The following is a 15,465-nucleotide window of genomic DNA, read 5'->3' on the forward strand; positions in this document are numbered from 1 at the left end:
TTATACACTAACAACCTGGAGTAAACTAATTTTAGAACAGTCGAGATGTATCACTTCAACCTATTTCCTTGACACCAATTATTACTTTCCCATTAGACAGGGCTTTGGTGGCATTCATCTTAGGGTATTATATAAAGAGCACCAAAATTTCAGTCAATAAATGATGGAGGGTCAGTTCCAAAGAAAAAAAATGCAAATAGGTGAATTCTTGAATAGTTAACCATAAATGAGGGATCACTGTAAGCAAAAGGCACATTCATTTACCATGGTACTTACTTACTGGTTTTCATTCCATTTCATGGTGTTATGGAAATTTGCGTCATTCATTTCTCTGTAATCATTTTGAAAGTAGGTTGACATTAACTTGTGCTGTTTTACAAATTCTACTTATGCTGTCTGTGTTGTCCTGCAAGATTCGTCCCGAAAGCTGTCAACCACACAAACTTTCCTTTTTACATGAAATGTTTATCACCCCGATAAACAGAAATCAGTTTGTCGCAAACATCTCGTGTTCATATACTATAAAAACCCTGCTCTGATGAATCCTTTTTTTTTTGTACACTTTGGCAGACTGCTTGCACTCGGCCAGACCTGTGCCTGATTGAAGCTTCAACAAAGTAACCCAAAGACAGATTGTTTTCCAGACTATTCTTATTGACCTTACTGAAAATTCCAATTCTTTAATTAGTTATTCGTTATGGCCAAGAAATACTTTTCATCCTAATATTTACTGTAATTATGACATTTCATATACAGCACTATAAGAATACATCATCCTGTTCTGTTACTGCCGTATTTATGCTTTTTCATTAGATTGTTTATTAAATATTTACTGTAATTGTGACACGTTAGTGTAGGTTAGTGGTAGACAATGGTTTGTTCTGACCTTTGCACAAATTTAGATGAGAGAATTTCTAATACCATAAATACCACTGTAGTAACAGAACACTGTCATATACCTCGGAACCCCTAATTTGTTTTCAGCAGTACGACGTATGGATGGGGGAGGTCAGGGCCCCATCAAATCAATCTGATGTCCTTTTATTTTATTCATTTATTTTTTTTTTTTTTGCATAATTTTTTTTAAAATAGATTTTTTGTCCATACTGATTGCAGTATGATGGAGTCGGAAATGTACGCCTTAACATTTAAACAGCATAGTGGGGATGGTTGGCATATTGCATTGACATTTTCATTGTGCTAACCAAATTCTTAGATGGCAAAGAAAAATGATACTGTATGTTGTCGTGCCTGTGAGAAAATCCGTAATGAAGTTTTAGCATGCATCCAAAATGTTCTATTTTTGGGGGGTTCTGATTTTTCATATTATCATTGGAAGAAAAAATGGAATTAATGTGTTTACTTTTATATTAACTGGCACAAAATCTGAGGCCTTTTACAGATAAATCTGTAAATGCTGCTAATATGATTTTATTAAAGACTATCAATCAATCTCTGACTTTCCATTAGATGATTCTCAAGGCTGAGTTCACATTCAGCTTCCGGAAGCTGCCGCAAGCTGGGTGACATGCGCAGTCCGGTCACAAAACATCACCACGGCAACCATCTTTCACAGCAAGTCCCCGGCAGCATCAGTAGCGTGCGATCACCTCCACTTGGCCACAGAGCAGAGACATCCGCAGTAAGTTAATTCTCTTTTCCAGACTGCAGCAGCTTGTGTTTAGAGGCTGAGAAATACAGTAGATGCTGAAATAACACAGCCCTGCTGTTATAATCTCAGTGTGAAGAAATATTTTTTCATTTGATCGTCATTGATTAGTGCAAGTCAGACATCATCATTTACCTTGTCGGTGACAGTCACTGGACCTTTATTGGTAGTGAGTGTCTTCTTTTCAATGTTGGCCGCATTAGATAGTAATCCCACAACATCCATTAGAGGAGGTGCATCCGTCTCATCATACAGAACTAAACAAAAACAATGAAAAAATGTATTTTTTTTGTTAGTTCTACATGTCGTGTGGATTTGTTGTTGCATTGATGCTCTTTGTCTGACTGCACCTCCTTTGTTAATGCAGCAAGTTCACATTTGCACAGACACGCAACCTGAACTTGAGATGCACACATAACTCGGTATTTACACAATGGATGGGCTTTTGAAAACACTTCCTTCATTGATTATGGGGCAAATGTAGCAATCAATCAATCTGTTAAATGTGTTTGAACTGTAGTTTCTGTGTCTCTGATGTATTGCGCTCGATCATGATGTCCAAAGGAATTTCCATAACATGGATGTACAGTGTTTCTCTCCTTTATCGCAGTCATCGTTGGTGCCACTGTTATATCGCAATTTTTTTTTTTGGGAAACATATCTGCCTCTTGTAGGAATCTGCAGTCTATAGTGATTGTTTTTTAATGAGATTTTACAATGTGCTTTAATACTGCATGTTGAAATGTGTTTAAAACGTGTGATAAGTGTGTAAAAAAACAAAACAAACAAAAAAAACATATCCCCTGTAATGAAAGAGGGTTCACTGTATTTCAACTTAGGTTACGCCATGTTCTTCTTAAGATAAAAAACTGAATCAACAGTACCTCTGTTGGTTGCAGTCTAGTAGCGTACTGCATGTTGCCTCAATTGCTTCAAGAAATTATTAATCAACCATCAATACAACACTGACAATAGAATATTTTCTAAATTAATCGATTAATTGTAATGATGAATCCCTAATTCATACTAACATTGATGTCTATGTACTATTACAACTGTCATATAAATAAGTCATACATACAGGGATGTACAATATCTTCAAATGAAATGTAATATTATTTGCAGCTCTTCCATTTGGCTGATTTGTTTTCAGATGTGTGACCATTTCGTGTTTGTTAAATGCTCCCAGTTCATTTGGTAACCACAGATGCTCATCAGGATGATTCATCGCCCTCACACGTTCCTCCAGCACCCACCCACACACTGAGAACATTGGATATTCTTGAGTAATGGCCTTCCTTAGAGAGCTGCTGCTTAGTGTCTGTGATTGGATTCTGTGTCCAAAGATGCATTTGATGGACAAACGTATTGAGACACAATCCACAGATTTCTTTGCCTGTCCCTTTCCGACAAAACTCACCAAAGCGGGACATTGACGTGTCTAAAGTGCACCTTCACACCGCCATTACGGCTTGTTTTAAACACAAAGGGCAGTGTGAGTCTTGGGTGTTTCACACGCTGGTCACGGTTTGCACTGTTTTGCCTCTGTTACGATTTCAGGTCAACGTCAATCAATCCCTCCGTACTATCTGACAGCTGCCAATTTATATTCATTTTTATGTTGCCACAAGTGCATCTCACAGGTTATTTGTCATAATGTGTATAAGAAAAAGGGCTTATTGGAATCGGTCAGGTTGTGTATCGTCAGTGAGTCAGCACAGCAGGGCGCCAGTGGCTTCTTCATCGTTACGCTGTGTGAATGACCGAGGAATGACTCATTACCGCTTCCTGCCACATTTGGATGCTCACTTGTTTGAAGTGAGAGAAAAGAAATGGGATCAATGAGAACCATAGTAAACAGTAAAAATCAGAGATTTGAATGAAAGTGGCAGATGAATCATAACATCTTTGAAATTCAAAACCAATGACCCCATTGACAGGAATAAGCCAACTTTCACACATCACAATTCATATACAGTACTGCACTATGTCTCCACATTATTATACAGTATTGCACACTTATGTGTGATTACTGGTACAATATATTTTGCTTTCTTGCTGGGGTGTGATTGTGTCAGCCAATTATCTCCACTGAAAACATCTCATTTGGTTCTTGGTGAGCTTGAAATTGTCTAGATGAGTACCTTTAATCAGTTTCATGTTAACAGATACACGTTGTTTGGTAATTGTACAAAAACAATAATATAATTACGGTAGATGTATTATTGGGCAAGCAAGCCAATTTCGCTTTAGTTTCCATGAGTAATGGCAGAGGTAGTCTCCATTCATGTAAAAAAAAAATAAAAATTGCAAGAAAAAGTTCCAAATTAATTAAATGTTAATTACTGAGCTTGCTAAGCAGTCTTAAATCAGAATCGTTTTCTTCAGTTTTCTGCCTATATGCTAAGATAACTATGTTCTTCTAGCCGTCCATCATTTCTAAAATTGAAGAATCCATGAAATCTCCTTAAAGCATACTGTATGGCTAAAAGAACAGGCTATAATATATTTTCTTTTCATTTGAATTCATCTTGTGTGAATAAAATTTTACAGCATATCGCTAAAGGATTGGCATTGGAAAAAAAAAACCATTTATATCCTCTATATCATTACGTTTCTGTTTTAGTGTACACCAACCAATTATAAATTAATAAAGTAACTCCAGAATAACATAAGCATGTCAAATTCAAACCCTGCCTCGTGACAGTCAATGGTAAGGTTGGGCAAAGTATGGCCCAGGGTCATCGCTCAGTTCTTTAATCTGGCCCAACGAATATTTATATGATCGAGTCCTGTTATATTTGTTGTATTAATTTAGCCATTTGCCTCCTAAAAAATAATTTGTTAAAATATTTATTTCATTAGTTTTTGGTATTTATCATTTTAAATAACTGGTTCATTTTTATTACAAATAATATACTAAAAATATAAGTATAATAAAACAATTACATACACATTTAAAAAAATGTGTTGTCTTACATAATTGGTTAATTGGTTTGTTTAAAATGATAAAATAAAAAAAACAGGTAAATAATTTTATCTATAGAGTAAACATGCACATTGTGTGTACCTTGCGCATCTGTAGCTTGAGCACAAACGTTTGCCCACCCTTGGTCCACGAAATCTACGGTATTGCAATAGTTACAGCAAATAAAAACTGATCAAACTTTGCTCTCTCCATGTTTACTTTGTAGTAAAGGAATTTCTTGCGCCCATCTCTAGCATCTCTACGGTGTTTGTCGTTCTCATCAAGACCCTCTCACCCTAACTCATAGTAAGTCTAAGTTGCCTGTCCCGCCCGCAGCAGTGCAGTCATGGTGAAGCTGGGCACGAGTCTGTCTGATAAAATGGAGAAGCAGCCGTCTGCAGATGATGGCTTTGATAACATCCCCCTCATCACACCCCTGGAGGTCAGCCAGCTGCAGCGGTCTTTTGCAGACAAGGTAAATACGGCCTATTACGGTTGCTTTTCTCTGCTGATAATGTTGCACAATGACCACAACATGCTGCCCGTAGCAACAATGCAGTTGGAGTGAGCAGATTACATCTTGCTGCCATCTTCCCTCTAATCTGAGCGGGTCTTTTAAAGACATGGTTGACTCACATTTATTCTTCGATTACAACTAGTCTACCTAGTAGGAAGACACTAAGATTCATTGCACATTTCTTTTCGATTCAGGTTATTGTGAAGACGTCCACTCATTACCAGTTGCAGAAGAAGAAGTTGTTTATGCCCAGCATTGAGAAGCTAAACATCAACTTGTACAAAGATGTCTCTGACAGAGCCAAGGTACTCTAGTTCTGATACGCCCCCCCCCCTCCCCTTACCAAAAAAAAAAAAGAAAAAAACAATACATACTGTACTGTACTGTGCATGTCTAATTTACAACGAGCTTGTGGTTAGCACTTCTGCCTCACAGTTCTGAGGTTCATGGTTCCAATCTCAGCTCCAGCAATCCAATGTGGAGTTTGGATGTTCTCTTCATGCTTGTGTGGGTGTTCAGTCCGGGGTCCAAATGTACTATAATTTCAATAATAGTTGACAGTCAATCCATCCATTTTCTATACCTCTGATTATCAGTCAGTTGCAGCACAATGAATGAAGTGAGTGGGAATTGATGAATTCCAAGCTTCATGAAAATCAGCTATATTAATTACTCCACTACTAATCATCTAACGAGTATGACCAACACTAGAGGTTGCATGACATCAGATTTTATAAAATCGACACTAGTCGCTGATGTCATTGATGTTTTTTCTTTTTCTTTTCTTTCCACTGATGGAAAAAAAGTCAGATGAGAGAAGTCTATGCTTTTCAATTATCTACCTTTGCTGACAACGGCTCATGCACAGAATAGCAAATACATCAACAACTCAACTGTTTTACATAAAATATATTTTACATAAAATCGACATATGCGGGGTGAAGGCTCGCCCGCTGTTGCATGTTAGGTATCTCCAGCCAGAGTAAAAAAAATCCTCCTCCTTGGTATGCTTGTCGTTGGACAGCCAGGTAAAATTTGCACATTTTGGCTGAAATGGGAAACCTGTTCTGTGTGGTGGGAATTTGTGTTTGCAAATAATCATGAATTTTCTTCAGAAATAGAAGACAATTTAAATCAAATAATTTAACTGAGTACACTCATCTGTTGCAGCAAGTGGCTCTGCCTCCTCCTGAAACGTGATAAATGACTAGTCGACTTCAAACTCTAAACGTCATTGTGGAGTCGTAAAGTCCATAAATCAACTAGTTGACTAGTCCAGTGTTTCCAATCCTTTATTGAGTCAAGGCACCCATTTTCCATGAGAAAAATCTCACGGCACACCACCAAAGAAAGTTGTCACAAAATGTACGACGACTAAAGTAATGATGATCTCGTTTCAATTTATGTGGTTATGTTTTTGTTTTCTGTGAGAAATGGCTCCAAGTGATTCTTTGATTATTTTAGGTTACCCCCTATGCTAGACCTTATTAAGAACCTTTAGAATGGTGCAAAAGATTCTAATTGTCCAATAAGATCGGGGCATTCATAATTTTCAAAATAATTTCTATATTTAATATCCCTAACATAACTTTGTACAGTCTTTTGCCACTTGGGCCTTTTCCAGTTAAAAGATTATTCTTACCATTCGTCAAATAAAAATGCAGTAAACGTTGCCCAAGGGCTGAATAATTGTAGCTATTTTAGCTATAAATGCTGCATACATGTGTTCATGAGAGTGTGTCTGTGTGTGTTCTTCAGATCACAGGTCTAATTCTCATCATGTTGGCCTTCCTAACCAGCCTCTTCCTCCTGCTCATGTACAAAGCCATGTGGTACAACCGTCTTACCTGCCCAGAGGGTTTCATCCTTCAGGTACACAACACACAACCCCAAACACAAGGGAGTAGCTTATTAAGTCGTCCAGTCCAAAGTGTGCTTTATAGCAGTAGAACACAGAATGTGGCTCGTCATCCGGCACTTTGTTTCCCGGCACACCCTCACATCCGTCACTTGAGTAGAATGTTCTCAACACTGGAGCAGGAAAGTCATTATCTCCTAATGACACCTCGGGGGCATCGTGTAGCAAGGCAGCGCCGCACGCATGTTAGTTAAAGAACCTCTCTCGCAGGAGAAAATGAGAGACGGGGTAGAGGGAGGGACAGCGCTTGGCTTCTGGTCAGGCAGCGGCTGGGACGCCCGCCTGTGAATCGGAGGGGTCTTTAATTAGGACTGAGCGTGACTAAACTGTGATTAAAGGCTTAGCAGGGAAGGAGGACTGGGGAACCTTTGAAGTTTTTTGCCGGATACAGTTGCTTTTAGCATTTTTTTCCCTGCTAATGCGTCGCTGGAGATATGGAAAAAACGAGTGTGGGTGTTGTTATTGTTCAATTTATCCTATTTTATTGAAATGCAAGCATTGCAATCCAATTACAATACGGTAATAACTTGGGTAATTAAGAATTACAAGAAAATCTCGTCTGTGCTCTGTTCACCTGGTTTGACATGAAATTGAATTCTATGTATAATTTCTATTTGACAAATGAGTGACAGACATTTTTTAAAATATGTCTCACAAACTAATTTGTACACTTGTATTTAGGCTTTACACGATCAGGATTTTTGGGGCCGATCACCAATCACCGATCAGCGAGTTTAAAAAAACGATCACTGATCCCATCACATGATGGAGGAATGTGTCTATTTAAATGACCTGTTCATTTACTGTATACACTGGTCTACTTAATTGCTCAAAAACCTATATTTACAATAAATAATGTATCTTTGTTCCTCCATTTATGCCAGTGAGGCATGGTGACAGACAGAATAAATTAATGTTTTTCTATTAGATGGCAGGAAGTAAATACAGTAATTAATATATCCACTTTTTGTGACATTTGTGTTTGTTGGTGTGCCGTGAGATTTTTTCAATTGTAAAATATGTTCCTTGGCTCCATAAAGGTTGGAAATCACTGCTCTAGTCAGATCGTGTATTCTAATCAGTCAGGTCCAACCAACATTACAATATGACAGAAATAATGGGTGCTAACTTAACTAATTAAATCACCCACACCGAAACGTTAGAGCATGATTCGACAGAATGGCGGCATGTTTACGTACAACCGTTCGTGCTAGCACTAGCTTGCTAGGCTACATAACGTTTTTGTTGCCTGCTTGCGAGCCGTATCGTATTAAAAGTACGGGAACATACCTCAAGCAAGCCTCAAACAAACGTCCTCTCCTGAGCACCGGTGACCACCAACACGTTTTCCCCCATTTTGTTCTTACAAACACACGGCGCGATCCATTATTGTTGTCGTTGCCATGGTAACGAGTGTATCCGGTTGCGTTTGCGTTGACAGGATGAAGCCCAGTGTTTGGAAAAAACGGGATGCGGTGGGATCGGAATACAAGATTTTATTGCAGTAGTCTGACATAGTGCAATCGTGAAAGAGCAAATTTGTCTTGTACTGTGATCCGGGCCTTACATGTTTGTTGTCTGTCCCACACCGCCGACATGTTTTTTTTTTTTTTTAATAACTTTATTGGCCGTCAGGAATTTACAGGACTACGCCAAGAGACAAGGCTAAAAATAAACTAGCTTTTGGATTCAAATATACTGTGCATGATGGCGACGCGGGGTAAAGGTATTTTGCGGAGCCGATTAATGACGTCATTGATCGTATCGGCGAATTATGACATTAAAGCCGATCAGCATAAAATGCTAATTATCGGCCGATACCGATAAGGCCGATAAAATCGGTGTCAAGTCTACTTGTATTTGCAGTAACATTTTAAGAGGCACACACCTTAAAGTAAATTTGAAGCTTTTCCCCAAATTTGTTTCAACACTCTTCTGGCCTATACCCTATCCCTCCACATAATTTTGTGAAAATCACTTAAAAAGCTTTTGCTTAGTGCTGCCAAATAACTAATTTCCCAAATATCCAACAGACCTGCTTCACTTTTAGTGATGTAAAAATGAGCCTAGTTGTTTGCTAATACAGTGGCGCTTTGAAGGCCGAACGCAATCCATTCCAGGATGCTGGTTGAATGCCAACTTGTTTGGATTTTGGAGGAAAACAATGGAAATAGTAATGAACTACAACAGGGTCAAACTGTTTTCATCAAAAACGTGTATTAAGAGTACAGGAAAGTAACAATTTGAACTGTAACCACTATCGTTATCAACATGAGGACGTCAAAAGTCTAATGACCAATGATGAATGTACAACACGAAGGATACACTGCGTCACGCATCTTACTTTTGAACATTCTTACAAGTATAAAAAGAAGTAAGCCACTGTAAAAAGGAAAACCAAAGATAAGGTTCTAGCATGTCAAGGCCCTGGATGTGACCACATGTGTCGGACTATTCTTTCTGTGTGAACAGCAAAGGCACTGCACTCCAGCCGCTCTGGAGCCGTTCTCCAGCGAGCAGCAGAATCCCGCAGACATCCCAGGCAGCGCTAACTCTGGGCTGTATGCAGCCCTCAGCCGCTTCAACCAGGTCAAGAGGACAGCGCCTGAGATGCCATCGCCGTGGTTGCCGGTCATCAGAGTTCTGAAGGAGACTGACGCCGCTAAACATGACAGCCAGCCAGTCAAAGGTGAACTGAGGGGAGATGAGTGAATGTTAGTGTGCTTTTTTTCTCACTGGGCAGTCAGTGGTGCTTCAGTACATCCACTAATCAAATTGTGTGTGTGTGTGTGTGTGTGTGTGTGCGCGCGTCTGCGCATATTAGAGGTTGCGGTCAGATGCAAGAATGTTATTAAAATGTTTGAAAATGTCACTTGCAGTTTTACTGAGCTGTGACTAAACTCATTCTAAGTGTGTTTTCCCTTATGCACTGTACACCACACTATGTATACATATTTGTGGTGTATGTTCTCATGGTGGAAGGTGACATTTTAATGAGAAGTGCTTGTTGTCATCATTTGCTGTTGCGGGACAATTTTTAAATTGTGCTATCATTATGAAAGTTGTTTTCTTAAATAAGAAATGTTTGCGTGTCGAAACTGATTATGTCCCATACAAGAATAAAAGTCGTTTTATTAATAGTATGTAAGTAAATGTACATGCAATGGCATAAAGTAATGTTTCATTGTGATTTTGGAAATATGAATGCATCTGCTGTAGCTGCTAGAATTACACATTTACATTTTGTAGATTGCGGTTGGACATAATTTTTATTGAAATGTGCAACATGTTTGCTATTCCAGCAAATAGATCTTATGTTACTGTACAAGTCATTGTAGATTCATTTTAAATGTGTCCGTATCATTGCCTGCGCTCCTTTCCCAGCTCCTCTTTATTTAAAATGGTTATGTTTTTGAACGTGTGTGTGTGCGTGTTACGAGTGTGAGATTATAGCGCATCTTGTCCTTACATCACATCCATCTGCCCAAATGACACTGCATGGAGACAAATAAAAATGTCAATTTCTTTCATTCACAAGTGTCTTTCCTTTTTCAGTGTTCCTCTGAAATAGACATGACAAGCTCACGGCCCACGGGCCAATTCCGGCCCGCGCAGCAATTTTGTCCGGCCTGAAGTCTGCATGACATTGGCCCGCACAACAGCATCAGCCAAACACGTGCACGTGACTCCATGAGCAGCATCTTATTTGTATGAACTATACAGTACACAGTGTTGGGTGTGCGGGAATGCGAGAGTCAGCAAGTCAGGGACCAGTTACATGAATCCGCTCATGTATTTGAGGTACTAGTAAAGGGCTAGTAACCATTACTGCTAATTTTGGACGCTCTGCTTGTTCTCAATTTGAATGAAGACGCATTACTGAAGAACTTGTTGTGTCAGTGCAAATCTGACTGCAAAAAGTGAAAGTGATTGGCGAAAGAGGACAAAAAACGTGGACGGACATCTGATTTGATCAGAGGCAATGACGGCTACAGGAATACTTTTCAGATTCTTATGGGGTGAATTTTTATTAGCGTTATCTACGTTATGTGTTTATTTGAATTTTTGACAGTGATGAAAATGTTCCTCGTGGGTGTAACAGCGCAAATCTGACTGCAAAAAGTGTTTTTGGCGTTGAAAATCACACGTTTATAGGAGTCGGACACAATAGAAAACTATGTGGACGTGATTCACGGTTATTCTTCTTGTTTTCTGTGAAATTTAGAGTAAATCTAACGATGCGCTTTCTCTCAGTGTGACCCGGAAAATAAGATGGCTCGAGCGCACGCCGCCATTGTTTGTTGTTTAAAGCTAGCTAGCTTAGTTAGAGCGCGCCCCAACCGTCGTAGTTACAAACTCGAAATCATGATGATCGCAATTTCAGCAAGTGCTGGCGGTCATATGCTAAATTACTTTTGATATTGACTGTTTTTTTGGTGGTGTAGGTGTGGTGGCTTTCAAGGCTCTGTGAAATGTCCTCATCCGGCTCAGAAGTTATATAGTACTATTAAAAATACATTATGTAGGCAAAGTATTTTGATGAAACTATCAATGACTGTCGTAAGCATCAGCCACTGCCGACATCCTCATGAGCTTGTGCCGTAGCCCTTTCCTAATCTTCCTGGCGTCCGCATACTGTATAATCAACTGTACAAATAATAGATTAGTACAGCATATAGTTCATCAATACCGTAGTTACACATGATTCGTTGAAACAGTAGTTACTCAAAATACATGCTACAGAGTCGAACACGTAAACAACATTAACACAAAAGACGACAATTGATAATTTGATAAGATATGAAATCAAATACTGTTAAAAGAAACATTTTATTTTAATCCTTAAACCACACCTCTCAGATGAAAAGAGTATCAAGTGGATATAATAAAACCAAATGGCAGCCATGTCGAACTCACAGCCTGGGGGCCACATCCGGCCCTCCACATCATTTCTGTGGCTGGCGAATGCAAATCATTTGCGTCAACTTCCATGACTCTTGATCAAATCTGTACCAGAATTTCACATTGTAATGTGTAAAAAATAATGCTGAGATATTGCAAGCACTTTTTTTTCAAAGTAATTTGAACAAACCGTTATCCTTGAATTCTGATTTGAAAACTACAGTATCCATCCATCCATTCTCAATGCCGCTTGTCCTGTGCAGGTCGCGGGGTGTTGGAGCCTATCCCAGCTGACTTCAGGCGAAAGGCGGACTACACCCTGAAGTGGCACAAGGTGTCTCATTTAGAGTTACATAAATTGCTTAATTGCAGACATTATGCAACAAAATAAGGGGAGTAATTTTTGTGCAGGGCAGTTTCATTACTTTTTGTTGTCTTGTTTCTTTTAGGCGGCACGGTGGGCGACTTTGTTAGTAGATCTGCCTCACAGCTCTCAGGACCTGGGTTCAAATCCGGCCTCGCCTGCGTGGAGTTTGCATGTTCTCTTCGTGCCTGCGTGGGTTTTCTCCGGGTACTCCGATTTCCTCCCACATCCCCAAAACATGCATGGTAGGTTAATTGAAAACTCTAAAATTGCCAGTAGGTGTGAATGTGAGGGTGAAAGGTTGTTTGTTTCTATATGCCCTGCGATTGGCTGGCGACCAGGTCTGGGTGTACCCTGCATCTTGCCCGAAGAGAGCTGGAATAGACTCCAGCACACCCGTGACCCTAGTGAGGAGAAGTGGTACGGAAAATGGATGGATGGATAATACTTTTGTAAGTTTCAAGTTTTTTCAGGGAGCACTTTTGGGTTTTCTTATTTTTTAACAAAATGGTACGGGTATTGTCCACTTGTACAGTAGTTATTCATCTGCATCTCATTTGCACTCCCATTTTTCCACAAGTGCTACGAATCAGTAGTTCAAGGTTTGGAGTGTGTGTGGCCTTTTAAACATAGTCCATATTACACCATTAGTGTTTAGGGTTTATTTTTCTCCATAGTGATATTGGTGTCATAGTTTAGATCCAGTTAGCTCAGGGCATGGAAGTAAATAAGTTCAAAAACCTTTATCGGTTTATTGTTGTGGTTGGAGTTTGCAATGGTGTGGAAAGCATTGCATCATATTTTGGATTTATTACTGTGCTACATAAAGGGGTCAAAATATTAGGAATAGCTCAATGTTGCTCTGCCGTTCTACATGGGTGACAGAATAATAGATCTTAAATAAATGAAGACTTCGCCTGACATTGCCAATCAAAACAGAGCATTATTATCTTTGTAAAAGCCGAATTTTGTTTACAGCTCCTGTGTTGGAGCTCATTTGATGCCAGTGGCTTCTCAACCTTCACTCCCCGCCATTATTCAGCTTCATCCAAACGAATTAGGGTCCAGAATGTAGCATAACATGGATGAGACCCGAACAAAGAGCAAAAGAGAGAGAGGCAGTCAGGCCTGAAAAAGGGGAGGTGTGGTCAGGCAATAGGAGGGTGAATCCGGGCTGACCCCGATGTCTGTATGTGTTGTTGTGTGTCTCAGTGGGTTTCCTCTACTCTGGCGCCAGCTGGAAATGCCTCCACTAAGCAGAGGCAGTACACACATCATCCTCCATTCAGCTCTATTGGGGCCTCTTTGATGGAGTAACACTAGACAAGCTCAGAGCGCACACAACAGATCCTATCAAGCTGCTGTTTAAAGGGCGGGAGCGACTGATCGTAACTTATGGAGGGTTCAGACACACTGCTTTTCGTTGCCCACTGAGCAAATAAAAGCCAGTGCTTTTATCACTGACTGATATTATTATTACAGTGGAGGATTCATGAGGTCGGCTGCTCCCATGGCTGCAGAGGCCCAATGTGGTGCCAGCCCTCCGTGTTCCACCCAACTGAGTTTATATCACACCCTTTAAATATGCCATACATCTCTTTGTCAGACATTTTACATTGTTGTCCATAACGGTGGTTTCGATCAGTCACAGGTTTGTCCTCAAGATGGTCTTGTGAAAAATGGCTCCGGAGCCATGAAATTACGGCGCTCACACACAAACAAATTTGTTTGATTTTGATTTTTAGGCAGAGAGATCGTTGTCACTGCTCTGTTTCAACTTCAAACCTTCTAAATTGGGTTTAATGTGTGTTGTCCTTTAGCTACTTCTCAAGCAAGCAGATTTGAGTGCCAAATATGCATGACTCACCTTTAGATTGGCCTAGTTGATGGGGGGGGGGGGGGGGGGGGGGGGGATAATAATGGTAATGTAGACAATCTCATACGTGGGCATCTCATTATTTAGAAATTGGCAAGGTAATACAGTAATAGTCAGCCGGATGGAAAGTCTGACATATGCATCACAACAGCGCATTTTGTTTCATGAACAACGGGCTGTAAATATTCACACACGTTGTCAACTTTCACATGTACGGTCACTGTTCAGATGACAGATGGAAATTAGGATGACATTTCTTTTTGTAGTTGTTGAGTGCTGATATGTTGAAAAGATGTTTAGTACATAGTCAGTTGACAATACAAAGAAAATGTGAGACATCTAACTATTATCCTTAAACATTTGATCTTTTCAGTGTCAATTGACAGATGTGCCACATCCAATGTATTCTTGCTTTAAAATGGTTTGGGTTTAGTTCCCCTTTAAGTCTCCTCTAGTCCCAGGGCTTTATTTAACAAAGTCAAATGCAAAGGTACAGTCGATTGATGACGTCATGAAGAAGTAATCAGTTGGCAAAGCAAACTAAAGCTAATGCTAAACGAGAGCAGTTCTAATGGTTTCCACAGAACAGAGAGACTATATGTCTGCCAGTGCTTTTGGATGAATGCAGCAATAGTTAATAAATGAATGAGCGCAGTGAAAATTTCATGAACCGTCAATTTATGAACAGCAAATGTCGTGTTCGAGAGAAGTTGAGACGAGAGAAGATCTTGAGGAGCCTGGGAACATGGAAATCCGCAAATAAGCCGCATCTTTGTTTAAGCCGGCGCCGCGGGGGTAGTCCGAACTTTACTGTACTGAAAAATCACCTGCTCATACTGTTTAGGAACTAGAGAATACTGCTTTACAGCTACTGTTTCACTTCATATCTCACTTGCCTCCTGACAATGACATATCATATTGAACGCTTTCTATCTTTCATGTGCAACTCGAGCTAAAACAGAAATATATGAGGCCAGTGATGAAAAATAACATCAATACCATTAAAAACCAAGGGGCTCCTCAGGGGGTTGTGATATTCCTGGAATAAATTGGCTGTCAGTAGTCATTTCAATGCGGTATTTAGCAGCGATTTATGCGAGTGGAGAAAAGCATCATGAGAATGCCTTTTCCAAGTGCAACAGCTTGCAGCAATTTACATTATATGGGGGAAAACCCGCCGAAACAAATATTTGACCGGCCGCCATAATGAAATGGATATATTTATACTCAGTAAATTGAGTCAAAGGCTGT

The 15,465-nt window shown here is 39.7% G+C and overlaps 1 protein-coding gene and 1 long non-coding RNA gene across 6 annotated transcripts in view; one reads left to right on the top strand and one right to left on the bottom strand.

Moving 5' to 3' along the window:
* Positions 1–1,409: 1,409 nt before the first annotated feature.
* LOC133476257 (uncharacterized) lies at positions 1,410–8,574 on the bottom strand. 2 transcript variants are annotated; one of them, XR_009788005.1, is made up of 3 exons: positions 8,363–8,574; positions 1,805–1,926; positions 1,410–1,707 (listed from the first exon to the last, which is right to left on the bottom strand). It is a non-coding gene; the product is annotated as an uncharacterized LOC133476257 (long non-coding RNA). The 2 variants fall into 2 exon arrangements; XR_009788004.1 differs by having other exon boundaries at positions 1,410–1,688; positions 8,363–8,570.
* Positions 1,509–15,465, top strand: part of caly (calcyon neuron-specific vesicular protein) — a 37,667-nt gene continuing 23,710 nt past the window's right edge. For 3 of the 4 annotated variants that reach the window (XR_009787996.1, XR_009787995.1, XR_009787997.1), the window contains exons 1-8: positions 1,509–1,642; positions 4,974–5,112; positions 5,349–5,459; positions 6,913–7,026; positions 9,545–9,761; positions 12,238–12,308; positions 12,424–12,583; positions 12,680–12,790. Coding sequence is in view for 1 of the 4 variants with exons in the window: in XM_061769394.1 (XP_061625378.1) it covers positions 4,984–5,112; positions 5,349–5,459; positions 6,913–7,026; positions 9,545–9,761; positions 10,628–10,638 (582 nt within the window). In the remaining 3 variants the exon portion in view is untranslated. Of the gene's footprint in view, positions 1,643–4,973; positions 5,113–5,348; positions 5,460–6,912; positions 7,027–9,544; positions 9,762–10,627; positions 10,751–12,237; positions 12,309–12,423; positions 12,584–12,679; positions 12,791–15,465 lie in introns of those variants that run through there. The other variant, XM_061769394.1, reaches the window with a different exon arrangement.

This window comes from Phyllopteryx taeniolatus, chromosome 4 (genome assembly GCF_024500385.1).
Source record: "Phyllopteryx taeniolatus isolate TA_2022b chromosome 4, UOR_Ptae_1.2, whole genome shotgun sequence".
Lineage (NCBI taxonomy): Eukaryota > Metazoa > Chordata > Actinopteri > Syngnathiformes > Syngnathidae > Phyllopteryx > Phyllopteryx taeniolatus.